Here is a 27237-nt window from a genome sequence, read left to right as displayed (position 1 = left end):
GCTGAGCTACCATGGTAGCAGGTAGAAAGATGTAGTGACCAGGGTCTTGGGGGGACCAAGTGAAAAGGGAAGAAGAGAATTGGATGAAACTGTGGCCAAAATGGTTTCTTAGGATTCTACGTGAATTTTAGTTTTCTACTAACCATTGATTATTCGATGTAGGGGCTTCACATGCTAAGGTCTGAAGTAAATCTTTACCTACTTAAATATTTTTAGGTTAAAAAAAGAGCATAATTAGGATAATAAGATGCTTTGTTATTGTTTTTGTTCAGTCGCTAAGTCATGTCCAACTCTTTGCGACCCCACAGACTGCAGCATGCCAGCCTCCTCTGACCTCCAGTACCATCCAGAGTTTGCTCAGATTCATGTCCATTGAATCGGTGATGCTATCTAACTATCTTATCCTCTGCCACCCTTCTCCTTTCGCTTTCAGTCTTTCCCAGCATCAGGGTCTTTTCTCATGAGTCGACTCATCACATGGCCAAATATGCTTTATTAGGATTAATTCCTGATATATCTCTGCGAATGCTGTTTTATAAAAAAGGGGAAATTATGAAACAAATCAGTGTCATTAGTCTACTATGATGTGCTGTTTACATTCAAAAGAGAATTTGCCAGTGAAAATATTCATGCTTTCAGAACTTCTATAATATGATCTTCCAATCCAATGATATTATTTTGCTCTGTATGCAAATATTTCCTGAGCTTAGGGTATTAATTCCAGATATTTCCAGTATTTATAGAAATACTTGATTCCTTTTATTTGTATTTTAGTACCACAAACCTGGCATCTTCAGTATTTCATTTAAGTTTTTCCAGATAATCAGAGCTTATGCCCTTATTAACCTGCTTATTTTTGTTTTAATCATATTTTGACTGTTGAAATGTCCTATAATTCATATACATATAAATTTTGTTTGTATATATATAACACACAGAGACACAAGAATGGATATTTCCCTGCCTTTATCAAAGAAATATTTATAAGTTATTAAATAGTGCTGGTATTGTTAAACTTTAAATGCTTGAGTTTTAGGACTTTGCCATTCTGTAAGAAAAGAATTTAAAATGCACTTTGATGGTTATTAACTATTTTTCACATCTACAGTTTAATTATATAGCTATTGATAAAGGCATAAAGGATGAAATTCTTTTAAAAAGTAAATTTAAGAAGAAAAAACTAGGCTTTCATTTCTTAGACTGTAATGGTTTTAACATGCTATAATAACAAACATGAGCAAATAACACTCATTTTATAGAGCTGTTTTTTCAAATTATGGAAGTATTTACAGGTTTTAGAAAATGGACATGTCAGGAAGTAAAATGGAAAAAACTAACACTATAAGATTTTCAAAATAGTGATGAATTTTTGTTAATGTCATAGGCCTGTTAGTGAAATTCAGGCTCACTAAAGAGCAGAAGCTGAGTCTGTGCTTTCGAGTAGTGGGTCTGGGAGTACTTCTTCTCTAATTTATTCGTCACTAAGAGAAAATGAACTTCTTTCTAGGTTTGTTCTACAGAAAGTGCCAGTTAGTTTCCAAGGAAGATGTGACTCATGATACAAAGCTCTTCTGCTTAATGCTGCCACCGAGCACACATCTTCAGGTGCCAGTTGGGCAACACGTTTACCTCAAGCTACCTATTACAGGTAAGGCTTTGCAGAAACATTTTCTTTCATAAGGAGTTTGTAATCAGTACTAATGTAAGCACCCATGTAGGTTATTAGTGAAACGTTTCTGGGCAGCTGGTCTTTGTGATAGCCCGTTTCTGGATTTGCGGATGCAGGGTGCCTGCAAGTGGGAACTCTAGCTATGCTGCATCACTGTGTGGAACAAAGAAATTGTCACTCGTCACAGGGACGGTGCCACCAGCATTGTAATTTATTACTTTTGTTGTTGTTTAGCTGCTAAGTTCTCTCCGACTCTGCAACCTGCCAGGTTCCTCTGTCCTTGGGATTTCCCAGGCAAGAATACTAAAGTGGGTTGCCATTACCTCCCGCAGGGAATCTTCCTGGCCCAGGGATCAAACCTCTGTTTCCTGCATTGGCAGGCAGATTCTTTACCACTGAGCCACCAGGGTATCTGTTATTAACAAAGCCTTAAAAGAAAGAGGTTAGAGAGCACACAGTCTTCTGTGAAGACAGCTACCAGAAACATACACTAGCATCTCTTATTAGCCACTTTTAAGTTCAAGATCGTTGATGAAGTTGAATTTATAAAGCTGAAAGTGAGTGGATGATTATAGATGATTTCCTTGCATGTGCCACCAGTATAAGAAGCTCTTGTAAATGTATTCCTTACTGTGTAAATTCTCTTTCCCTTATTTTCACCCCCAAATTACCTCTTTTACTTGTTTTAAATACCCTTCCAGCTGTTGTCTAATATCTTCTTACCCTGTTGAAGCTGCAAAAGGTAACATTCCCATGTCAGTCCTAGTGTTTCCAGCAAGTAGCTTCACAGACTACCAGCCAGGATTTGATAAATATAGTGTATTATACACACTGTTCAGTTTTTCTCTTCATCATTACTAATGCCAAGTTATTCAATAACTGATATCTTCCCCAGTGTATTTATTGTCAAAGTATTGTATATAATTTACACATAGTTAATTTCATATATGTGAAGGAGCCAGGTATAAAATTTTGGTCTTTCAAATATGTTGATTCCTCTTTCTTTGGATTTTGACTAGCTAAAATATAACATGGCTTCTTATTAATTTTACCCTGTTTTTTATTTTTATATTCTTAGTAGTAGTTGGATTAGTGTTCTTCTCAATTATCAAAATAATACATAAAATGATAAATTGTTAATTCAAAAATATAAAATAAAAAGTGAAATTCATGCCTTCCTGGAACCCAAATGATCCCATTCGCCATTGGTATTCATTGTTAAAAATTTGGTATATAATTAAAATTATTGTGTAAGTATCTCCTTGTATCTCTGTAAACTTCTGATGCCATTTTTGTTGTGGCCCATTACAAAGCTTATATGCTGATGTCATAGATGGTTGTTTTAAGTTTATTAACATAAAATCCTATCATTTTATGCCACACTTAATAAAAACAGATTATTTATATTATGGTGAATTACTGATTTGTTAAAATTATTTCAGCACACATTGGCTTGGAGTATATATACATGTGCTATATACATATAGAACATAGTTAGAACTGCATTCACATTAAGGGTACAGTTTTAAATATATACTGATAGCATCATAAGATTTTTATATTTCATCTTCATTTGTTTAGATTTTTAGAATTGAATTTCTTTGTTTTGACTTTCTCCAGGTACTGAAATTGTGAAGCCATATACACCTGTATCTAATTCCTTATCCTCAGAGTTCAAGGAACCAGTTCTTCCCAACAATATATACATCTACTTTTTGATCAAAATCTACCCTGCTGGATTCTTCACACCAGAGCTTGATCAACTTCAGATTGGTTAGTGTTTTTTTTTTTAATTTAGATTCTATTCTAGATTGGATCACATATTACACTCTCCTTTGATTATTTCCTTGTGGAATCGGTCAAATATCTTAAACTCACCATGTCTGCAGCCAACTTATGTTCTCTTAGTCTCACCATATTGCTTCCGTATTCCTCATCTGTTCTTTGCAAAATATTACCAGTTCATCCTCCACCCCATCTGGAGACTTGAGTCTTCCCTGAGTCTTACCATTCAGTTCAGTTCAGTTCCATTGCTCAGTCGTGTCCAACTCTTTGCAACCCTGTGGACTGCAGCATGCCCAGGCTTCCCTGTCCCATCACCAACTCCTGGAGCCTACTCAAACTCATGTCCATCACGTTGGTGATGCCATCCAACCATCTCATCCTCTGTCGTCCCCTTCTCCTCCTTCCCTCAATCTTTCCCAGCATCAGGGTCTTTTCCAATGAGTCAGTTCTTCGCATCAGGTGGCCAGAGTATTGGAGCTTCAGCTTCAGCATCAGTCCTTCCAATGACTATTCAGGACTGATTTCCTTTAGGATTCACTGGTTTGATCTTGCAGTCCAAGGGACTCTCAAGAGTCTTCTCCAACACCACAGTTCAAAAGCATCAATTCTTCAGAACTCAGCTTTCTTTATGGTTCAGTCTCACATCCATACATGACTACTGGAAAAACCACAGCTTTGACTATACGGACCTTTGTCAGTGAAGTAACATCTTTGCTTTTTAACATGCTGTCTAGGTTTGTCATAGCTATTCTTCCAAGGAAAAAGCATCTTTTAATTTCATGTTTATTTCAAATTAATTTCAATTTAAAGTCATTGTCTGCAGTGATTTTGGAACCCAAGAAAATAAAGTCTGTCACTGTTTCCACTGTTTCCCCATCTATTTCCCATGAAGTGATGCCATGATCTTAGTTTTCTGAATGTTGAGTTTTACGCCAACTTTTTCACTCTCCCCTTTCACTTTTACCAAGGGGCTCTTTAGTTCCTCTCTGCTTTCTGCCATAAGGGTGGTGTCACCTGCATATCTGAGGTTATTGATGTTTCTCCTTGCAGTCTTGATTCTAGCTTGTGCTTCATCTAATCAAACATTCACGTGATGTACGCTGCATATAAGTTAAATAAGCAGGGTGACAATATACAGCCTTGATGTACTTACTCCTTTCCCAATTTGGAACCAGTCTGTTGTTTCATGTCTGGTTCTAACTGTTGCTTCTTGAACTGCATACAGATTTCTCAGGAGGTAGGTAAGGTCATCTGGTATTTCCATCTCTTGAAAAATTTTCCACATAGTCAAAGGCTTTAGCATAGTCAATGAAGCAGAAGTAGATGTTTTGCTGGAATTCTCTTGCTTTTTCTATGATCCAACGGATATTGGCAATTTGATCTCTGATTCTTCTGCCTTTTCTTCATCCAACCTGAACATCTGGCAGTTCTCAGTTCACATACTGTTGAAGCCTCGCTTGGAGAATTTTGAGCATTACTTTGCTAGCTAGCATGTGAAATGAGTGCAATTGTGCGGTGGTTTGAACATTCTTTGGCATTGCCTTTCTTTGGTATTAGAATGTAAACTGACCTTTTCCAGTCCTGTGGCCACTGCTGAGTTTTCCAAATTTGCTGGCATATTGAATATAGCACTTTCACAGCATCATCTTTTAGGATTTGAAAAAGCTCAGCTGGAATTCCATCACCTCCACTAGTTTTGTTTGTAGTGATTAGTTCATAGTTCCTAAGGCCCACTTGTCTTCACACTCAAGGATGTCTGGCTCTAGGTGAGTGATCACACCATTGTGGTTTATCTGAGTCATTAAGATCTTTTTTATGTCGTTCTTCGTGTATTCTTGGCACTTCTTCTTGATATCTTCTGCTTCTGTAGGTCCATACTGTTTCTTTTATTCTGCCCATCTTTACTTGAAGTGTTCCTTTGGTGTCTCTAATTTTCTTGAAGAGATCTCTAGTCTTTCCCATTCTATTGTTTTCTATTTCTTTGCATTGATCACTTAGGAAGGCTTTCTTATCTCTCCTTGCTGTTCTTTGGAACTCCACGTTGAGATGGATGTATCTTTCCTTTTCTCCTTTGCCTTCACTTCTCTTCTTTTCTCAGCTATTTGTAAGGCCTCCTCAGACAACCATTGCCTCCCAATCCAGTCAGCAGCTAAGTTCTGATGAGTCTACCTCCCAGTGGCTTTTTAATCTGTCTTTTCTATCCTTTCTGCCACCTCTTAGATCAACCCTTCATCACTTCTCTCTTGATCTGTAACTGGTCTCTCTCAGTTGCCTCTAACTGGTATCTTACTATTAATCTGCATTTTCCAGTTCTTTATCCATATCTGCCCTGATAATCAATTTAATCATGTTGCTCTGCAGCTTTGATACCTTGGATGGGTCTCCCTTACCTAACTGATTACACCCTTTTCATGGCCTATGAAGACTTTGATGAACTCTCCAGCTTCACCTCTCACTATACAAAATACTTGTGCTACTCAGGCTCTACAAGTTTGTCATCCTCATTCATGGGTACATGAGCTTTGTAGGATGCCCATTGACCCTCTTTCTACCTGTCAAGTACCTTTGTTTTAGTATTTTTTAAAAATATCACTTCCTTTATGAAACCTCTCTCCTCTTCTGAACCCCTCAGTAACTAACACTTTATTCATAGCTCTAGGATAAGAATACATAATATTTCTTATTTACAGGACTTTAAGTTTAAGGGTATAGATTGTCTTATCTTTGTATTTCCCATACTTAGCAGAGCAGTTGGCCCATAATGGGCTCTCAATAAAAGTACTCTGAAAGAATTAATAAAGGGACTATAATGAAATCTACTAATATTTAGAGATTCCCTCCCTTACTATTTTACTCCTTTTTCTGTGTCTTCAACTTTCCACTGCCTTTTGCCTAACAATAAACATGCCCTTCCCCCTTTAAGACCACATTAGCAGTAATATCAAGTGAAATAGATTGCTGAAATTTGGAAATAGAGAAAATTTATTGCTATCTGAAAGTTAAGCTCAGCAGTCAACATATAACAGATGTGATGAGTCATCTTTGGTTACATAAATCAAAATATTGAACATAAATGTGAACCTATAGAATTTTGGAATACCTACAGATCTAATGAAGGTGATACCACCTTGTGAAGGACTGACAGCACAGTTGTAATATAGAAGGTGGAAACTTAACCAGTGGTATTATAACCTATCTGTAGACATTGTGTTAGAGAGAACAGGGTGGACAGTCAGCCTACAGCATGCAAAAGGAAAGCTGAAATAGTAAGGTCAGGGTTTTTTCAACTTCATCTGGGGGAGCTCTCATGGCACAGACACTGGTGCCCCTTAGGGGGTTGTACACTGGCATGACAGTGATAACTCATGAAACTCCACTATGACCTGTAGGAGCTACCTTATCAACCTATCCACTCTGTTTCAATTCTGTGTTCATCGAGCAATTTTATATGATTATTTTGGCCTTCCAAATAGTCCAATTTTTGATCTTCCTGCACTGGGAATGAGAAGCCCTGGATGGAGCTCAGGTCACTAGATGCAGGTAGTCTGGCTGAAAATCCGTTGCCATTCTGGCAGGTGTGCTTTAATCTCTTGTGAATTAGAGTAGCATTAGGTCCTTGCCTGAGTCTAATCAATTTTATGACATTGCAAAGACTGGACTGTGGACAGAAGTTATCAAGATAATATCATGCAGTGAGGCTTCTTTAGTAAACAAACAGCTGACTTTTTCCTGAGGATATTCTGATCTCATGGTTCCTTTCAAATTATAACAGGGAGCTTCTGTTACTTTCTAATGTTTAACTCATCAATTACTACCCAATTCTTACTATCCTGCCATGGACAAGAAAGGGAAAAGAGATGAGCAGCCAAGCATTTAAAAATAAACCAGGCATTTGAAATTGTTTTTTAAAGTATGGACAGCTTTATGTTTGTATTTTTAATATTCCATTGAAAATTTCTGAAATATTCTAAAGACAGTTCTCTTATTTGAGTGGCACACAGAGATTATATCAGTTGCATACCAGAAAAGGGTTTATTCAACTATTTTGATTGTAGATTCGGTAATGGTGTGCCCCAAGTATGGTTTCTGATCATGCTTTGTTTTTATAGGAATTCAGAACAGCTCTTGTTTTATTTTGGGTTTTTTTTTTCAGTTGTGTTTAAAAAAATTTTTTTATTGAAGTATAGTTAATTTACATGTTGTGTCAATCTCTGCTGTACAGCAAATTGACTCAGTTATACACATACAGACATTCTTTTTTTAATATTATTTCCCATTATGGTGTATCACAGGATAGTGAATATAGTTTCCTATGCTATATGGTAGGACCTTGTTGTTTATTCATCCTATATATAATAGTTTACATCTGTTAATCCTGAACTCCCAGTCCTCCCCTCTCCCACCTCCTCCCCCTTGGCAACCACAAGTCTGTTCTCTATGTCTGTGAGTCTGTTTCTGTTTTGTAGATATGTTCATTTGTGCCATTAGATTCCACATATAAGTGATATCACATGATATTTGTCTTTGTCTTTCTGACTTACTGCAGTTAGTATGATATCTCTAGTTGCATCCATGTTGCTGCAAATGGCATGACATCATTCTTTTTAATGGCTGAGTAATACTCTATTGTATATATGTAATTATATCCATTCATCTGTTGCTAGACATTTAGATTATTTCTATGTCTTGGCTGCTATGAACATAGGTGTGCATGTCTCTTTTTGAATTATTGATTTGTCCAGGTATATGCCCAGGCATAGGATTGCTGGATCATATGGTAATTCTATTTTCAGTTTTCTGAGGAACCTCCACGCTGTTTTCCATAGTAGCTGTACCAATTTACATTCCCACCAAATGAGTAGGAGGGTTCCCTTTTCTCTACACCCTTTCTAGCATTTGTTGTTTGTATATTTTTTAATGATGGTCATTCTAACTGGTGTGAGGTGATACCTCATTGTAGTTTTGATTTGCGTTTCTCTAATAATTAGTGACGTTGAGCATCTCTTCGTGTACCTATTGGCCATGTGTATGTTCTTTGAAGAAATGTCTACTAAGATCTTTTACCTATTTTTCCATTGGGTTGTTTGTTTTTTGTTGTTGTTGAGTGGTTGAGCTGTTTGTATATTTTGGAGATTAAGTCCTTGTCTGTCACATCATTGGCAAATATTTTCTCCCACTCTGTACGTTGTCCTTTTTTTTTCTTTTTATGGTTTCTTTTGTGTGCAAAAGCCTGTAAGTTTGATTAGGTCCATCGCATTTGTTTATTTTGTTTTTATTTCTATTGTCTTGGGAGATGAGCTAAGAAAACATTAGTACATAAGATAATAATATTTAAAAAATGCATTTTGCTATGCAAAACCACCTAGGCTCAAAAGGCTACAAATTGTACAATTTCACCATTTATATGACATTCTGGGAAAAGCAAAATTGTACGAATGGAACAGATAAATAGTTGTGAGGGGTAGGGTGAGGGGTTGAGTACAAAGGGGGAATTTTTAGGGTGATAGAAGCATTCTGTATGCTATTGAGATGGTGGACACATGATTATGCATTTGTCAAAGACCACGCCGAGTGAATTTACTATGTGAAAAAAATATAAACTTTCAGAAGAAAATGCAAGTTCTGCAGCTTGTGTTTGCTGATGTCAGGGAACCCCAGATGGAATGCAGAGTGTGACAAATGAATCTGTTTTACAAATGTATGAAATAACCAAGGTGAAGGGAGTTGGGAATAAAATAAACTGAACTAAAAAAATTAAAATAAAAGGGACTAAAGAATTCTCTCAAATTATTAACAGTATCTAGGAGTGATTTTTATTGGTATATATTTGCATATTTTTAAATGTTCTTTGGTAAGGAAATGTAACTTTTGTAATTAAAAAATTAACAGTAAAAAGATAATAATAAAATATTAGAAAGTATTTCTATTTCAATTTTTTTCTCCCTAGGTTTATTACTATGATTAATCAGTATGTAAGTAGTGAATATATATTCTCCACTCTGTACTATGCAAGACAGGTATACACAGATTCTGCTTTTGAAATACTTAGTTTTATCAATAATTTAGCAATCAAGACTTTATTGATAATTTGTGGCAGTAGTTTATAAATTAGAGACTCCAGATGGTTTGGGAAAATAATGTTGGGAAATAAGTATAATAAAATTTTATTATTAATTTAATTATAATGAAAATTTGAGTATAATGACATACTTGGGGGCCTATTGAATATTCTTAAAACTGCTTACATTCCTTGAAAACTGAGATGTAGTCTGATAATTATGCAACCTGCTTCTCCTAGTGTTCTTAATTCAGCTAGGTTAACTGTTTCAGTTTTCCTGATTTTTTTTTTTCTGATTTCATGTGTATTTCATTGTGTAGGAGATTATGTTTCTGTAAGCAACCCTGAGGGCAATTTTATAATATCCCAGCTCCAAGAATTGGAAGATCTCTTTTTATTGGCAGCAGGAACAGGCTTCACACCAATGGTTAAAATACTGAATTATGCTTTGACTAATATACCCAGTCTCAGGTATGTCATTTTACATTTAATTACTATCCCTTGTGAGGCTGTTAGATTAGTAGAAGGTATTCTAAATCGATTAAAAACTCAGTGGACTCAACAGACATGTTCTCATCCCTTAGTCATCATTTCTTACTCCTCCTCCTCTGCTTTAAGCTGTTTTATTCATTTGATTCCTTTAGTTTTGATACCTTTGATTACCTAAGTGACACTGAAAAACATTCATGCTAATTCACGGTTAGACTTTCCATTCATGCATATTTTAAGTATAATTGAAATAGTACTTTTGAATTGTTGTTTTTTCTTTTAAGGAAAGTGAAGCTGATGTTCTTCAATAAAACAGAGGATGACATTATTTGGAGAAGGCAGTTGGAGAAATTAGCATTTAAGGATAAAAGGTATTAAAGTAGTATTAGCTCTGTGTTTAAATATTTTCATACATGTTCAGTCAGTTGAGACCTTAACCTCTTTCAGTTCAAATTTTTAGTTGACTAGAAAACTCCTTCTAACAAAAAGTAAACAAATCAATAATTCTCTTTAAAAAAATTTAAATGTAAGTAATGTTAATACACCTCCCCCAAAGAAATACTATTTGATAAGGTCAATGTGACATCAAATATGTATTGATAAAATATATAATGGACTTTATATTGATTTTTTAAATTAAAAAAAAAATTTTTGGCTGTGCCACATTGCTCATGGGATATGTTCCCCAGCTAGGAATCAAACCCACACCCCCCTATATTGAAAGCTCAGAGTCCTAACCACTGAAATGCCAGGGAAGTTCCTGGGCTTTCTGTTTATGTTATGTTATTTATAGTGAGTTGGGTTTCTTTGAAAATGATCCAGTGTAGTCAGTTTGATAATTCAAGATTTTCTAATTATAATGGTGACAAATCAGATAAGTTTGGTGAGATGAGTTAAACAAAAATAAACATGTTTTGGGACTTCCCAGGTGGTCCAGTGGTTAAGACTCCATGCTTCCAATTCAGGTAGCCTGGGTTCGATCTCTGGTCAGGGAGCTAGATCCTGCATGCCACAACCAAGAGCCCACATGGTGCAACTCAGGATCCCACATGCCACAGCTAAGTCCCAGTGCAGCCGAATTAAATAAATAAACAAACATGATTCTTTAGTACAGGGTTTCTTACAGTCTTTACCATGCCAGTGCCTGTTGTGACTTTCCAGGAAGGGGGTTAGTTATACATTGTTTAGCAAGATTCTCTTCATTTTTGTTTGTTTACATAAACACATTAAATATCACAAATGATCCTCAGTAGACACTTTGGGAAATGCCAGTATAGTTCATGGAAAAAAATTTGAGGCAGGCTGAATTCAGTGGTAGAATGAGGCAGCAAGGACAGCAGGGTAACAATTTGTTTCATTGAAAAAGGAGCCCAAGCATGGTGAGATAGGTTAACAGGCATATGCTCCATCTCCCCTAAAGAGAGGTGAAAGCAGTATGAAATTCAAAACACATCTTTCAGAAGAAGAGCGAATTGAACAAGCTGTCATACATCCTGAAGCATTTTTGTAATCGTTAAAAACTATTTCTAGAATTGCAGAACTTCCTAAGTCACACAAAATAACTGATGTAAATGTTTATGTTTTTGACGGTATAGTATAGATAAAGTTCTCTGCCTTTTCAAAGGTAAAGACTTCAGGAACTCAGCTGTCCCAGCCTCCAGGTACTTCTGAATATTTTCCAAACATCTTCACTAAGGTGATGCCATGGTTCCTTCTAGTCTTTTCCTCCCTGTTGTCTCTCATCCTCCCCTTCATTCTCTTTTAGTAAGGAATTTGCACAAATTAAGAATGATCTGAATTTAACGATCTTTGAAGTGTTTTCTCTTCTTAATATACTTAAAACATAATCCTAAGAATATTTATTATGTCTAAGTAGTCGCATGGCAATTTAGAGCCTAATTTAAAGAAATACAGATTCCTGGGTTTTTCAAGTATCTTTTTCACTCAAAGTGGAAAATTGGAAGCAGCGTTTATGAAGAAACCTAAAGACCTAAATTCTGGCTTTCTGTCTACCCTTTACTAGCTTGAAACTGTATTCAAAAATTACTTAACTCTGTGGGCCTGTCTCGTATCTTCGAAATAGAATAATGACATCTATCATACTTCCTTCTTAAGGAAGTTGTGAGGACTAGAGAAGGCAGGGTAAATGCTTTGGAAACTGTGAAGCCCTGCCTCAGATATTTGGATTGCGGTTAGGGAGGACCTCTGTGGACATGCATTTCATTTCTTTATTGACCACTTGAACTTATTTTTCCTAAACGATCATTTAAAAGACTTTAGACAGACGTAGCTAGACTTTTGTAGCTAGTTTTTTGTTTTTTCTTTTGTAAGTACTTCTGGCAGTTTGGGGACATGGTATTTTGTAAGATCTTTCCCTTGTACAAGGAAAATCCATTTACTATTATTTCAGCGAGCAATATTTCTTTGATGTGAGAACTAATTGGTAAAGGGAATGTGTTGACAGCTTCTGAACACAAAGTGTGCTTTAACAACATCCCCTGTGTATTTTTTCTTGCATGGTCCACGTAATTTGGGTTGGTGGCATTGTGTAGGCTTGAGGATAAGGAAAGGCCCCATTTTCCCCACTTCAGGATGAGTGGCTCTAACAGCACTCACCAGGTGAGTGAGACGCTCCAGTTTGGTGGGAGAAGTGAGAGTGTTTTGACTGCCAGCCGGCCTTTATCCTCTCTCTTCTGCTCCCACTCCTGTGCGCTCTCTGCTCCCTGCCTTCTCTTCCACCTTCTGGAGACACACTCGCCTTGCTGGAGGCCCACTACTGCCACTGACTTCCAGCACTGGCTGATCTGTGTCCCCTGGAGACTCGTGGTCAGACCCTCACTGGAAAACACATGGCTTCGTATGGGTATGTGGCTTTGGAACATTTATCAGGAACCTTCCATATTCTGAGACTAATGCAGATGGGGGAGAAACCTGGCCTTAAAGACTTACCGATGGATTTTGGTAGTAGTGTTCATTCAAGATATATACTTGTTGAGTCCCATACATAGAAGGAAAGTAAAAGTTTAAATTTAATGTAAGATAGTTTTAATTGCAGAGAAGGCAGTGGCACCCCACTCCAGTACTCTTGCCTGGAAAATCCCATGGACGGAGGAGCCTAGTAGGCTGCAGTCCATGGGGTCACTAAGAGTCGGACACGACTGAGCGACTTCACTTTCACTTTTCCCGTTCATGCACTGGAGAAGGCAATGGCAACCCACTCCAGTATTCTTGCCTGGAGAATCCCAGGGATGGTGGAGCCTGGTGGGCTGCCGTCTGTGGGGTCGCACAGAGTCGGACACGACTGAAGCGACTTAGCAGCAGCAGCAGCAGCAGCAGTTTTAATTGGTCACATCTATCATTTAGTTGGGCTTCCAGGGTGGCTCAGTGGTAAAGAATCTGCCTACCAGTGCAAGCTGTCCCTGGGTTTGATCCCTGGGTCAGGAAGAACCCCTGGAGAAGGAAATGGCAACCCACTCAGTATTCTTGCCTGAGAGATCCCATGGACAGAGGAGCCTGGTGGGCTACAGTCATAAACATCATTTAGTTAACATTTAAGGCTTTTTTTTTCTGTTAAATCACCTTTTCCTACATCTTGACTCTCTTGTGTCACTTCTCATTTTACCAATACATTTCTGATGACAAAATGTGACACTTGAACACATTGTCTTGGTTAGATTATTATTGGATTGTGGCAATAAAAACATGTGTAGTGAAATGAAATACCCTGTTCTCTGTAGGATTAGGACACAGTTTTCTAATCAGTCCTTTGTGGAACAAGGAGGAATAGGAAAAATGGATGCTGAGACTGGTGTGTAGTCTAGTATTTTCATTTTCAGCAAGCATATTTAGCCAAATAATGTGGTTGGCAAGAGAAATTCTTTGAAACATAATTGCATAATGGAAACTTATTAACCTTGTGACCTTGAGCAAGTTACTTGATGTGATGGAGCTTCATTTTTTCCATCTGTAAAAAGGGACATCAATATCTACATCATAGTATTGTTTGCATATGGGGGCAGTGAAATGGTAGAGTAGGTGCTGGGCCCAGAATTAGTACATTTGTAATGTTCATTCATTCATGAAATACTTGTGAGCATCTGCCATGTGCCTGTTCCCCAGGGTTATGATAGGAAACAGGGATGTTGTGTTGCCTATTTTCTCATGCAATCCAGGAAATGGATCTCTTCATTTTCCCACATTGCTGAATTTACTAGAATTGCAGAAAATAGGTAGACCATAAGTGCTCTTTTAGGATGTTTCTGTTTCAATTCAGTTTTCATGTCATTAAGCCTTAAATGTGAGGGGGGAAAGAAAGCTTGCCTGAATTTTATCCAAATATACTATTACACTTGACTGTTAACTCCAGTAATTGGAATTTGGTTCACAACATTGCAAGTTTAGGGTAGTCTCCCACATATACTTCCCTAAAGAAAAATGAAAGAAAAACAGAACATAAATATCTACAGCAACAGCTATAGCTAATTATTATGTAAACTGCAATCCAAATTAAATTTCTCATATTTTTGTCTTTTACTGAGCACTGTTATGAGGCCTGCTTGGCTCAGTATTATACATGGGTACTTCCCTTGCCCCTCAGTAGAATGCACCTACTCTGAGTTCTCTGCTTTTGCAGAATTAGTTTTGAGGCGAAGGACAGTTTTACAATGAGATTGACTTCTGGTGGCATTTTGTATACACAAATATAATAAGTATTTTCCTTCCCTTTCAAAGTAGTCATTTTTGAAGACAATAACCTTATTTTAGTAAAGTTAGTAGCGTATTCTTTTCTGTAAATAATGGAATTTGATGATTTGTTGATTTCTCTGTTTATAGAATTAATATGAATTTACATAGAAAAATATATACAGGGAAAAAATCATCTGTAGTCTTACCATCCAAGCAACAATAATGGTCTGTATCTTTCCATTTAATTTCTCTTTCTCCCCTTTTCCCCCCGCCCACACATACTTATATACAGGTATTATTTGTTTTCTTTTGTATTTTTTAAATAATGTAGTCCTACTGACTATACTTTTTATAACTACATTTTCTCTTTAGTGTATTGTATGTGTTCTATGTATAGAATACTTTAAACCTGACTCTTGACCTAGAGTGATTCTATACCCTAGGGGGCATTTATGTCTGGAAACATTTTTGATTGTAACAGCTGATGAAGGGGGTTCCCCTGGCACCTAGTGGGTAGAGGCCAAAAATGCTGTTAAGAGCCTACAGTACACAGAACAACACAAGATGACAGAAAATTATTCTCCCTAAAATGCCAGTAGTGCTAGTTGGGAAAACCTGCACTATACCATGGTTTTTAATATGTGCATTGTATTCAGTCATTGAGTTCATTGTTTTTCAGTCACTTGATCGTGTCTGATTCTTTGCTACCCCGTGGACTGCAGCACGCCAGGCTTCCCTGTCCACCACAAACTCCCGGAGCTTACTCAAACTCATGTCCATTAAGTTGGTGATGCCATCCAGCCATCTCATCCTCTGTCATTCCCTTCACGTACCTTCAATCTTTCCCAGATTCAGGGACTTTTCCAATGAGTCAGTTCTTCACATCAGGTGGCCAAAGTATTGGAGCTTCAGCATCAGTCCTTCCAACGAATATTCAGGATTGATTTCCTTTAGGAATGACTGGTTTGATCTCCTTGCAGTCCAAGGAACTCTCAAGAGTCTTCTCCAACACTACAGTTCAAAAGCATCAATTCTTCAGCACTCAGCCTTAGAGTTGGTACATGCCTACTGGAAAAACCATAGCTTTGATTATATGGACCTTTGTTGACAAAGTGATATCTCTGCTTTTAAATACGCTAAGTTTGTCATAGCTTTTCTTCCAAGGAACAAGCATCTTTTAATTTCATGGCTAGAATCACCATCTGCAGTGATTTTGGAGCCCAAGAACATAAAGTCTGTTACTGTTTCCATTGTTTCTCCATCTATTTGCCATGAAGTGATGGGACCAGATGCCATGATCTTAGTTTTTTGAATGTTGAGTTTTAAGCCAGCTTTTTTATTCTCTTTCACTTTCATCAAGAGGCTCTTTAGTTCCTCTTTGCTTTCTGCCATAAGGGTGGTGTCATGTGCATATCTGAGGTTATTGATATTTCTCCTGGTAATCTTAATTCTAGTTTGTGCTTCATCCAGCCTGGCATTTCTCATGATGTATGCTGCATATAAGTTAAATAAGCAGGGTGACAATGTACTTCTTTGCCTTGATGTACTTCTTTTCCAATTTTGAACCAGTCCGTTGTTCCATATCCGGTTCTAACTATTGCTTCTTGACCTGTATACAGGATTCTCAGGAGGCAGGTAAGGTGGTCTGTTATTTCCATCTCTTTAAGGATTTTCCACAGTTTTTTGTGATCCACATAGCCAAAGGCTTTAGTGTAGTCAACGAAGCAGAAGTAGTTGTTTTTCTGGAATTCTCTTGCTTTTTCTATGATCCAGCAGATGTTGACAATTTGATCTCTGGTTCTTCTGCCTTTTCTAAATCCAGCTTATACGTCTGGAAGTTCTCAGTTCACGTACTGTTGAAGCCTGGCTAGGAGGATTTTGAGCATTACCTTGCTGGCATGTGAAATGAGTACAATTTTATGGTAGTTTGAACATTCTTTGGCATTGCCCTTCTTTCTTATTGGAATGAAAACTGACCTTTTCCAGCCCTGTGGCTATTGCTGAGTTTTCCAAATTTGCTGACAGATCAAGTACGGCACTTTAACAGCATCATCTTTTAGGAGTTGAAATAGCTCAGCTGGAATTCCATCACCTCCACTAACTTGGTTCGTAGTAATGCTTCCTAAGGCCCACTTAACTTCACACTCCAGGATGTCTGGCTCTCGGTAAGGGATTACATCATCGTGGTTATCTGGATCATTAAGACCTTTTTTGTACAGTTCTGTGTACTTCAGGGTAGAAATTCACCAGAAGAATCACTAAGTCAAAGTGTACCAAGGCTATTGATCGTTTTGACAAATAGCCTTTAAAAAGGTGAAGTTTTTCTGTACTCTGGGGACTAGCAATGTGTTAGTTCCTTTAAGATAGCAAAATCCAGTGATTCCAGAAGCATAAGGAAACTGAACAAAGTGCTTGAATCCCTTCCTTTTCCTGCAGCCTGTGAGGCAACTCAGATATGTGGGTCCCTAATCTGGACCCTAAACCACTTTCTGTCCCCCTGCTAGATGTTCCTCCAGGGGTGTGTTTCTTGGAATGTGTTCATGTATTCCCACCCTAAAGGGCTCTGTGATTAAATAGGTTTGAGAAATAACGTATGCTCTGTTAGCTTCTTGAAGCTTAATATGAGCTTACCATATTCAAGGCTTTGAAAAATTCTAAAGAAATATCTTTTAATTTTCCCCTAGACTTACTTGATTAGGTTAGCTTTTTTTTTTCATGGACTACCACTAACATTTGGAGGAACACAAGTGTTTCATCAGATTCATTTTGAGAAATGTTTCTGTAAGATGTATGTTTTATCTCATGTTAATGTCAGCTGTTTGTTTTGTGAGCTGTTTTTCCCATGAGCAAATAGCGTTCACCACAGTTTCTAGTATTATTCTTTAGAGAAACCAGGGAAAGCTGGGGCCCCAAATACTCTTGAAATACTATTTTGTGGGTAGTAACAAGTCACTGAAGCTTTTTAAGCAAACTAATTGTGAGATTGGATCTGGGTTTTTAGGAAAACTAGTATAACAAGGATGTGCCAGGTAGATGAGGATAAGCCTAACAGAGCAACATCTGAGACAAGAGATAGAAGGGCTCGAACTGAAGCTGTGGCAGTAAAAATGGGAGGGCAGGACCATGCATGTGTAAGAAATAGGAATCAGTGGGTCTGGGAAGTTGATTGCCTGGGGGAAGAGGGAATATGTTGTTAAATGACTTCAGGCTCTGCATGTGGTTTAGACTGAAAGAATACATTTGTTTCAAGATTTTTTATCTCAAGTCATTGTCAGTCTACTTGAAAATAATTTTTTTGACAAGCTTGTTTACTTCCATTGACATTTAGACCTCATAGAAGCAGATCTCTCTTTCTCATATATATTGCTTTGTACTTGATGGATCCTCAAAATGTATTTTCTGATAATTTTTCAAGAGTCCAAGTCCTTTCTGGCCCTTTTGAAATCATAGGGTAGAAAGAAATTTCAGGACGTTGACCAGTGCACCCCTGCATGCCTCAAAGCTACAAATGCTTCAGACAGTAAGTTGCCTTTTAGAGAGATTCAGAAGTAACCATCCATAATAACCATCTGTATCTTGATGTGGTGTAAAAAAATCCTTCATTCAGGTATTCTTGAGTTAACTTGGGATTGCTCCCACTCCAGTTTTAGCTCTTTTCCAGTCCCAGGAAGGAGAAGATCATTCAGTCGTGTCCACCTCTTTGTGGCCCTATGGACTGTAGCCCACTAGGCTCCTCTGTCCATGGAATTCTCTAGGCAAGAACACTGGAGTGGGTTGCCATTTCCTTCTCCAGAGCAGCCTCCTTACCATCCTCTAAAACTGCATCCATGCCACCTAGTCTTTTTCCGTTGAGAGCCCCAAAGGGATACCCAGGGGACCAATATGTAACTAAATGCAAAACATATAAGGAATTTATACCATTTATGTAAGGATCACAGTTATTTTTCACCCTTGGGTAGATGCCTGCAGAAAGAATGCCACTGACTAGGCTTTTTTTTTTTTCTTTTTAAAGCAGCTCATTAAAGGAAAAGCAGGATTTTTTTTGTATGACAAACGACACCAATATTGATTTATATATCTTAGCAGTTTTATTCCAGTGACAGGTTTATTGGAAAATAGAGGCAGAGGAGACTATCTTTCATTTGTAATTTAACAAGGCAGTTGCTGTCTTCCATTGAAGTGTCTATGTATAATTAGAAATGTCTTAAGATAGTGATTCTGCAGCTGCTCTTGGGTCCCCTTTGATAATCTGATGAAAGGTTATGGACCTTCCCAGAAAAATGCTCTCACAAATTCACATACATTTTTATATGTAATTTCATAGATACCAGCATATGGCTTTGCTTTTCCAAGTATAGTGTTTATTTTTAACCAATATAGCTTGTTCAATAAATTCCTTTATTTATTCATCAAGTATTTTTTGCACATTTGTCTCAAACCAAGCCTGAATACAGTGTAGAAGAAGACAAACAAGGACTCTGCCCTCATGAAGCAGTAAAGAGACATCCCATTCCAGAATTATCTAACACTTTCTTAATTATAAGTGCAGGGAAGGAAAAAATGTTAGTGAAAGAATGTTTGGGGGGGGTGCTATTTTGTATAGGGTGGATCTGAAACGCTGCTAAAACAAAATGGGAATCTTGAAAGCAAGAAATAAACATGTCTCTATAGGGTTTTTAAATATAAAATCAGATTATTAGAATTGTAAGAGCATGTAGTTTTTCCCACCTAGAGTCTGGGTCTGCAGAGAGCTGGGACGGCTTTTCTATCCCCAGCTGGGCCCTGAGCTGATCTGTGTACTTGTCCCGCCCTCACCCTCCCCAGCCCACACCCTCCCCACCCCGACTCCCATCACCTTTTGGGAGCATTAACCTGCTGCAGTGCAGCCAGCCAGGCGAGGACCACTGCACCAGCTGCCTCTTGTTTTTGTTCTGATGTTTGGCTACCCAGGCCACCTCACAAGAGAAATGATTCACTTCAGCATTTTCTTGAGATTAACATATAATTAATTTCTGCCACTCTTGAGAAAATACCTAAATTACTCAAGCAGAAAATGTAGCAAGGCATTTGATCTATGCTGCTGAAAAATGATAAGAATTAATGTTGTTTGTGGAAACAGAGCAAAGGGACCAGGTACAGTTAGAATTTTTAATTTGCTATGGCTCTTCACCAGCAGTTCACATATCATATTGCAGAGCTGTGGGAAGAACTGGTCTGGAGCTCCTTGTGAGACTTGGTTTGATGTACTTCTTTCTTATTTTAATTCTGGACCCTTCTCAAATGCCTTATTCCCTACTGTCTGGGCGCCTCCTGTGTGTTGGCCACTAGAGGTGCAGCCGTAACCAGTCCCTGCCCTCATGGAGTTTCTAGTCTTATGGGGAAAGAAGATATTACTAAAATAATCATCTCGGTGGCCACCTATTTACAGACTCATTTAAGAGTGATAAAGAAGAGGAAAAGGGAAACGTTTCTACGACACATGTAAGACTTAGTGGAACAGCAGTGCTTCCCTGGAAATGATGCTTGAGCTAAAAACTGAACTGTGGGGTGTGGTAGAAACAGTATAGCAAGAGAACAGGCAGGGTGTGGCAGTGCAGGCTGAGAGCAGCGGAGCACAGAGTTAGGAGCTAGGATTGGGGAGAATTTGGATGTGAAAGGTGAGGCAGCTCAATCTCAGGTTTCTGGTTTGTGCACCCCACGTGACTGTGGTGCCATTCACAGCAGTGAAACCAGGTGTGGCGCAGGGAGACTGCATGGTGAGGTGAGGCCAGGGAGGCAGTAACAGAAAAGAGTCAGATAGGCAATTGGCTATCAGAGTCAAGGACTCATTGGAAGAGTTTGAGTCAGAGATTAAAATGCACATGTCATTGGTCATGTTCTTTACTGAGCAGATTAATAGAAGCGTGGAGCTCTCTGAGATAACTTTGAGCTTTCTTTTTTTTTTAATTCAAAATATTTTAATTTCAAATGATTTGGTTTGTAGGGTCCCTAAAATCCACATTCTCTATCTTGGGTATAGTTATCCTCGGTTGAATTCAACAACTGTTTATTGAGTGGAGTACATTTATATGTAGGTAGAATGTAATTACACACAGGTCATGAACCCAGGCTAAGCTCTCTCTGAGTTCAGTAAAAAATGTCAAATTATTCTCTTTTCTGTAATAAAAGTTTATGTTAAATAACTATGGATTTACTTGTGTTTTTTTGTGAAATCTTTTTTTACAACCCCTTCCAGTGCTCTTCTAGCAAGTGTATCAGCCTTCCTATATTCAGTTGTTCTCCAGAGGAGAAAAAGATGTTTTAGTGAACTTGAAACATGTTCATGATGTGTTTAACATAATAAACTTTTTAAAGAAATGTTTCTTTTCTCCAGATTTGAGGTTGAATTTGTCCTCTCAGCACCTACTTCTGAATGGAGTGGCAAACAGGGATACATTTCACCAGCTCTGCTATCTGAATTTTTGAAAAGAAGTTCAGACACATCCAAAGTCCTCATCTGCCTTTGTGGACCAACGCCATTTACAGAACAAGGAATGAAGTGAGTAGCAGTGTGGTAGGATAAAGAACTGCAGCACTGGTGAAACGACAGCCTCCTATAAAAAGCAGTTGATGTGGCTCTCAGTTCTTCCTGTTCATATGAACCTGGACTTTAGTAGTCTGTCACAGTGTAAGAAAATAATGACGAAGTGTTTAATCTGTATGCAGTGAAGGGTTGGAGGCCCCCCAGTTATGCACAGAGTTAAACGTGAACACAAAAGTAAGACACACCCAGCTCTTGATAGCCTCTCATAGTGGCAGGCAGCATGAACACATTCATAGAATGGGTGCCAGATCTTTTTTTGGGTCGCTAGATTCAGACTCTCCTTCCACCAAAGCTTCATAATATATAATAATCTTTTAAAAATATACCATAAGCTGTGTTCATCTCATTATAGCTTTTGATCCTCCTTCACTCTCTGCAGCTGAGTGAGCATTAGTCAAAGAGTTGAACTCTGCACAATGAAAAATCAGTGGTATGACTAGCTTATTAAAAAATCACCTTGATCTGATTCAACTCTACAATAACACTTTAATGTGTTTGGGTTAGATACAGCTATAGCCACTGTTATTGGGTTTCTAGATGATTTTAAAATACAGCTGCCTTAAATGCTCTGCATTTCCTTGTTTGGTATGTGACTGAACCTTACACTTTCTAGATAGTTTTCTCTCTTGCTGTTTTATTTTTAATTATGAAAAAGACAGGCGGTATGGCTGGAAAGGTAGGATGGGATTAGATAGTGAGAGGCTTGCCTGCTGTACCACATTGGTCCTTTTGACTCCTGTGCCATCCTGGCCCTTTGTGTGAATATGTGTATCTGCTCTGGAAGCTACCAGTTTGGGTTGGAATCCCAGCTCCACCACTTACAGTCACCCTGCAGTCATTAGCTACAAGCCAAAACTTTCTAAACTTTAGTGCACTTACCTATATGCACATGTGTATGCTCAGTCGCTCAGCTTTGTCCCACTCTTTGGGACCCTACGGACTGTAACCCGCCAGGCTCCTCTGTCCATGGAATTCTCCAGGCAAGAATACTGGAGTAGGTTGCCATTTCCTCCTCCAGGGGGTCTTCCTGACCCAAGGATCAACCCCGCATCTCCTGCATCTCTTGCATTGATGGGCAAATTCTTTACTACTGCCACCTGGGAAACCCCATTTATACAAGGAAATAAATAGTAATATTTATGCACGTGAAGTGCTCAGCACAGTGACTGTGTTGAGAGAGTTCTAAATAAATGTTTATTTTTTTCAGCAGCATTTTAAACAGCTACTTGGAAGATTTCAGTCTCCTTTGATAGTGTTGTCCAAGTTAAATTATACTTAAACTGTATTTCTACTTTTCCTGTTCAGTGAGGGAAAATTAAGATAGAATGCTATGGTATCAACTCCTTACTTTGAAAACTGATGAATAAAGGGGAAAAAATTAAGGATTTATTCTGCCTTTTCTGTATGAGCTATACTACTGGGTAACCACATAATAAGTGAGAAGTTATTCTTTAGAGAATTCCTTGGCTGATAAATAAAGAATGATAGAAGTAGGATGTCATCACCTTCAGTCCCTAATGAACTAATTGATCTGTACCTAGATGCATCAGTGGTGGTTCGCATCCCAAAAGAGAGCCACCCAGGTATTATGTGCCTCGTGATGAAAGAGCATTGTCTATGACGTAGTCTGGTCAAGAAGAATTGAACCTGTATCTGATCAAACCTCTAGATCTGATTATTAAATTTAGGGAGATAAAAGGAAAAAGGAACATATTATTAGAGTAAAGCCACAGGGATACAGCAAAATCAGAACCATGGGGGAGTCAGTGTGTGAAAATCTCATTTTGTCAACAAATAAATTGCAGGGCAGAGAGAGATGGAGGGGATCTTACAGCTCAAAAGATCCCTAAGACACATGTAAGCCAGTCACAGTGAATAGACTTTAGTTGGATTTTGATCCAAACATACTTTTAAAAATTATTACACTTATGAGACAGCTGCAGATGTGAACACTTACTAGATATTTGATGACACTAAGGAATTATTGTTAATTTTTTAGAAGTGAAAATTATGGGGTTTTTTAGACAGCACATGCTAACTGGGAAATATGAAAAAATACTATGATTACAATGGTAAACTTTGATATTATTTTATTTTCAAGCATCTTCCATAAGAAACATATGCTTTGTATTTGTTTTTCAGGATGCTGCATGATATGAACTTTTCCAAAGATGAGATCCATAGTTTTACAGCATAATGAAGAGCTGTCATCCAACTGTTTAGTCTAAATTTGTGATTACTTAGGGTTTTTTTTAAGAGAACATTTTTGTATATACTAAAAGGTTAACTAGAATCCAAGTTTCAGTTTCTTAAACAAAAACAAATGTTTCTTCACTATAGTTGTGGACTTTATTTTGTACCTTAACTTATTTTACTACTGATATTTGTCCTGAAAAGTAAATCATGACAACAAGTACATATAGGATTCTTTGTTATGAATCACAAAGTTCCTTACCATGGAAACTGTATCGCTGTTCTACAATAAGCTCTCGTGTTTTATGACATGATAAAGCAAATGATCATTTTGATCACATTTCTATGCTGTACAATGTCTGATTAGCAATACAGATTAAATTTTACATTGCACTGTTAACTCAGGAAATGATTATTTATGTCCTTGTTCTTACTATGAAAACATGGAATGTTATAACTTATTAAGCGATCCAAACATTTTGTGTCTATGGCCTTGATACAGAGTAGAATAAAAATATACTTAAGTACTTTTTAATCTTTGTCATAGAAATGTGTTTGAATACATGTTTGGGGTGGTATCTAAGGAGAATTTTAAGAGGCAACGATAAAAGATTCTGGAGACACTTCACACAGGTAGTTTTGGATTAGACATGTTTAGAAACTTATATAACTTTGACAACTATTCTTAGCCAGAACTAGAGACATCGGGAAAAATAATGGGAGTGTAGCCTCTGGTCCCATGGCCTAAAACAATCATTTGCTGCTTTGGAATGGATTAAATTTAAATTCTTTTTGAGTCTGCCTAGACCAGCTAGGAAAATGAGGAATACTCCATCCTAAATGGTACCTTCCCTGGCTGGCTGCTCGCCCCACAAATGCCAGTTCAACAGGGAGCCCTCCTAAGCTCTGCTGTGTGGTCATCTTATTCTCTCTCCCTGCCGCTGTACACAACCTGCAAAAACTCTCACAGATTGGGATTCTTCAAAGTATCAAGAAAAGCCATTGTGAGCTTTTTCATGAGGAAACCGTGTTGGATGCATAGGTGGTTCTGCATAAGCTAACTTTGATTTTTCATTCTTATTCAGGATAGCAGCATTGCTTTTTTACAGAAATGCCGGGGAGAGGGGAAGGAGGAAGGGTGTCTCCAGCTTCCCTGTAAATGATTTTGTAAACAGCTAAGCTTCACCGAATGAATGGTATACTCAAGAGAAAACACAATATTAACATTCCTCAAATTACAAACCCCAGCCTCAGAAGCTCCACAAGTGAAAGTGGCTGAGTCAACGCTGTCTTTCCCTATGTCTCCCTCTTCTGTCTGTCCTCATTCACCCAGGCAGGACCTAGCTTTCCTGGGCTGTCAATGCTCCCTGGTGGCTAACAGAAACATTTTCTACCTTCTGCCTGCCTACCACCTCCTTTTTCTCCCCGTAAGATCATGTACTTTCTAGGCATACCTTTTTTTGTAGTTAATTAGTAATATAGAAATTAATTCTGCCTTAGCCAGCTTTCTTATTTTTTCTGTCCTCCTTTTTCCTTTCTCCTCCAACCCTTTTTTGACTGCCTCCAGCAAACAAAATCTCCTGTTACTCTCTGTATCTCTTCCTCTATCCTCTTCTTACTGTACTTTAAAGCAAAATAAAACCCATAAGCATCCTCTCAACCTGTATATTAATAATCCTCAGATTAGTGTCTTAAATTGAGAATCAACTGAGCTTCAATTTTACCTCCCAGATACCACCTGTATGTTCCACAACCCCCTAAAATTCAATAGACCCCAAACTAAACTTTTGCCATGACCATCATGTAACACAACCGGGTTTGTTTGGCTGATGCTCAGCAAGCCAAAACACAGACACCAAGGTTTGCAACAAAGTGAGGGTTTTTCCAGTAGTCATGTATGGATGTGGGAGTTGGACTATAAAGAAAGCTGAGTGCCGAAGAATTGATGCTTTTGAACTGTGGTGTTGGAGAAGACTCTTGAGAGTCCCTTGGACTGCAAGGAGATCCAACCAGTCAATCCTAAAGGAAATCAGTCCTGAATATTAATTGGAAAGACTGATGCTGAAGCTGAAACTCCAATACTTTGGCCACCTGATGTGAAGAACTGACTCATTGGAAAAGACCCTGATGCTGGGAAAGATTGAAGGTGGGAGAAGGGGACGACAGAGGAAGAGATGATTGGATGGCATCACCGACATGATGGACATGAGTTTGAGTAGGCTCCCGAAGTTGGTGATGGACAGGGAGGCCTGGTGTGCTTCAGTGCATGGGGTCACAAAGAAGTGGACACGACTGAGTTGCTGAATTGAACTGAGGGTTTTTAAAAAAAATCTGCCAAGTCAGGAGGCCAGAGAACAAATCTCAGATCTGGAGGGGACTGGAGTAGTTATGGGATAAAGAATAAAGAAGCATGGTTTTCTGAGGCATGGGGAGAGGTGATTGGGAAAAGGTACGGCAATTGTCATTCTGCGTGTGTGTGACTAAGCTCCAGGCTCTTGCGTGTTCAAAAGCGATGGCACTCAGCAGGATCCAAGGGTGGAGTTTTTAGCCCTCTGATATCAAAAGGCCACTGCATGACCACTCATTTGTGTCATTTTGAGTGTCAGTGATCCTATCCAGTCTTAACCAGCTCAGCTCCAGCTAGACACAGTTGACTTCAAGTTCCTAGGAAAGTAACTTGGGCAGATATCTTATTGCTTTGGCTACATGCCCCTTGGAAGACAGGCAAGTCTGAAAACTGCCTTAATTAGTGAAGTCAGCTGAAGTGGATTTGAATCGACCCATAGTTTAAATCTCTCCCAAGTCTGTTCCTCCTCTTGAATTCTTTGATTTACCGGTGCTACCTTCCACCTTGCCAGTCCTTCTAGAACTATTCGGGATCAGTGATGCCCTCTCCAGTCTGATTTCATTCCAACCAGCCCTTCCTTGTTGGCCCTAAACCACATCAGTGAAAGCCTTAGAATTGGTCTTCCTATTGTAGTGTTTTTTTACTATTCCTATGGTAGCTCAAATGGTAAATACTCTGCCTGCAGTGCTGGAGAACAGGGTTCGATCCCTGAGTTGGAAAGATCCCCTGGAGAAGGAAATGGCTACCCATTCCAGTGTTCTTGCCTGGAGAATTCCATGGACAGAGGAGCCTGGTGAGCTGTGTAGTCCATGGATTCGTAAAGAGTCGACACAACCGAACAACTAACAACAATGACAAAAGATTGCAGCCTTGATCTCACTGAAATCCATTCTCCATTCCAGTGTGTTCTAGAACGCTTTGGGAACTCCTCTAAATACAGCCCCAGTCTCCCATTTAATGCAGCCATATACTGAGAAGCACGGATGGATTGTAACTGTTATTCTTGAGCAAAGAGCTCCAAGACTCCTATTTCCTGTATTTGCAATAAGAAAAGGGAATTACATTCAAAGTCACTTTTCCTTGAGAATTCTATTTGCTTACTTCCTTTTAAAAATGTGTTTATGTGTCAGTTTTCTATTTCTGCCAGAACAAATTACCACAAATTTAGTGGCTTAAAACAACAGCCCATTTGTTCCATGGCTTAGATGTCTGGGCCCAGTGAGGCTCATCTGGGTGTTCTCGCGCGGCATCGCGAGGCTGTAATCAGGATTGTCAGCTGGGTTCGACTCTTCCCTGGAGGCGCTGGAGAACATTTCACTTTGGAGACCGTTTGAAGAACGTCTTTGGAAGACCATTCTGCCTACTGCAGTCTATGAAGGGAACAGAGAGAAACTTGTCCAAGGTAAGATAATTATATTTTGTCTAGC

The 27237-nt window shown here is 38.4% G+C and overlaps 1 protein-coding gene across 2 annotated transcripts in view; it reads left to right on the top strand.

Annotated features, from left to right (window-relative positions):
• Positions 1–23998, top strand: part of CYB5R4 (cytochrome b5 reductase 4) — a 95999-nt gene extending 72001 nt beyond the window's left edge. For both annotated transcript variants that reach the window (XM_081529783.1, XM_081529782.1), the window contains 6 exons: positions 1508–1648; positions 3290–3442; positions 9833–9983; positions 10286–10372; positions 21061–21225; positions 23413–23998. In XM_081529783.1, the coding sequence (XP_081385909.1) occupies positions 1508–1648; positions 3290–3442; positions 9833–9983; positions 10286–10372; positions 21061–21225; positions 23413–23467 (752 nt within the window). In that variant the 3' untranslated portion in view covers positions 23468–23998. The remainder of the gene's footprint in view (positions 1–1507; positions 1649–3289; positions 3443–9832; positions 9984–10285; positions 10373–21060; positions 21226–23412) is intronic.
• Positions 23999–27237: the final 3239 nt, after the last annotated feature.

The sequence above is a fragment of the Giraffa tippelskirchi genome, chromosome 9 (assembly GCF_054371585.1).
Source record: "Giraffa tippelskirchi isolate mGirTip1 chromosome 9, T2T-mGirTip1v1.2.pri, whole genome shotgun sequence".
Classification (NCBI taxonomy): Eukaryota; Metazoa; Chordata; class Mammalia; order Artiodactyla; family Giraffidae; genus Giraffa; species Giraffa tippelskirchi.
This window is presented reverse-complemented; position numbering and strand designations above follow the sequence as displayed.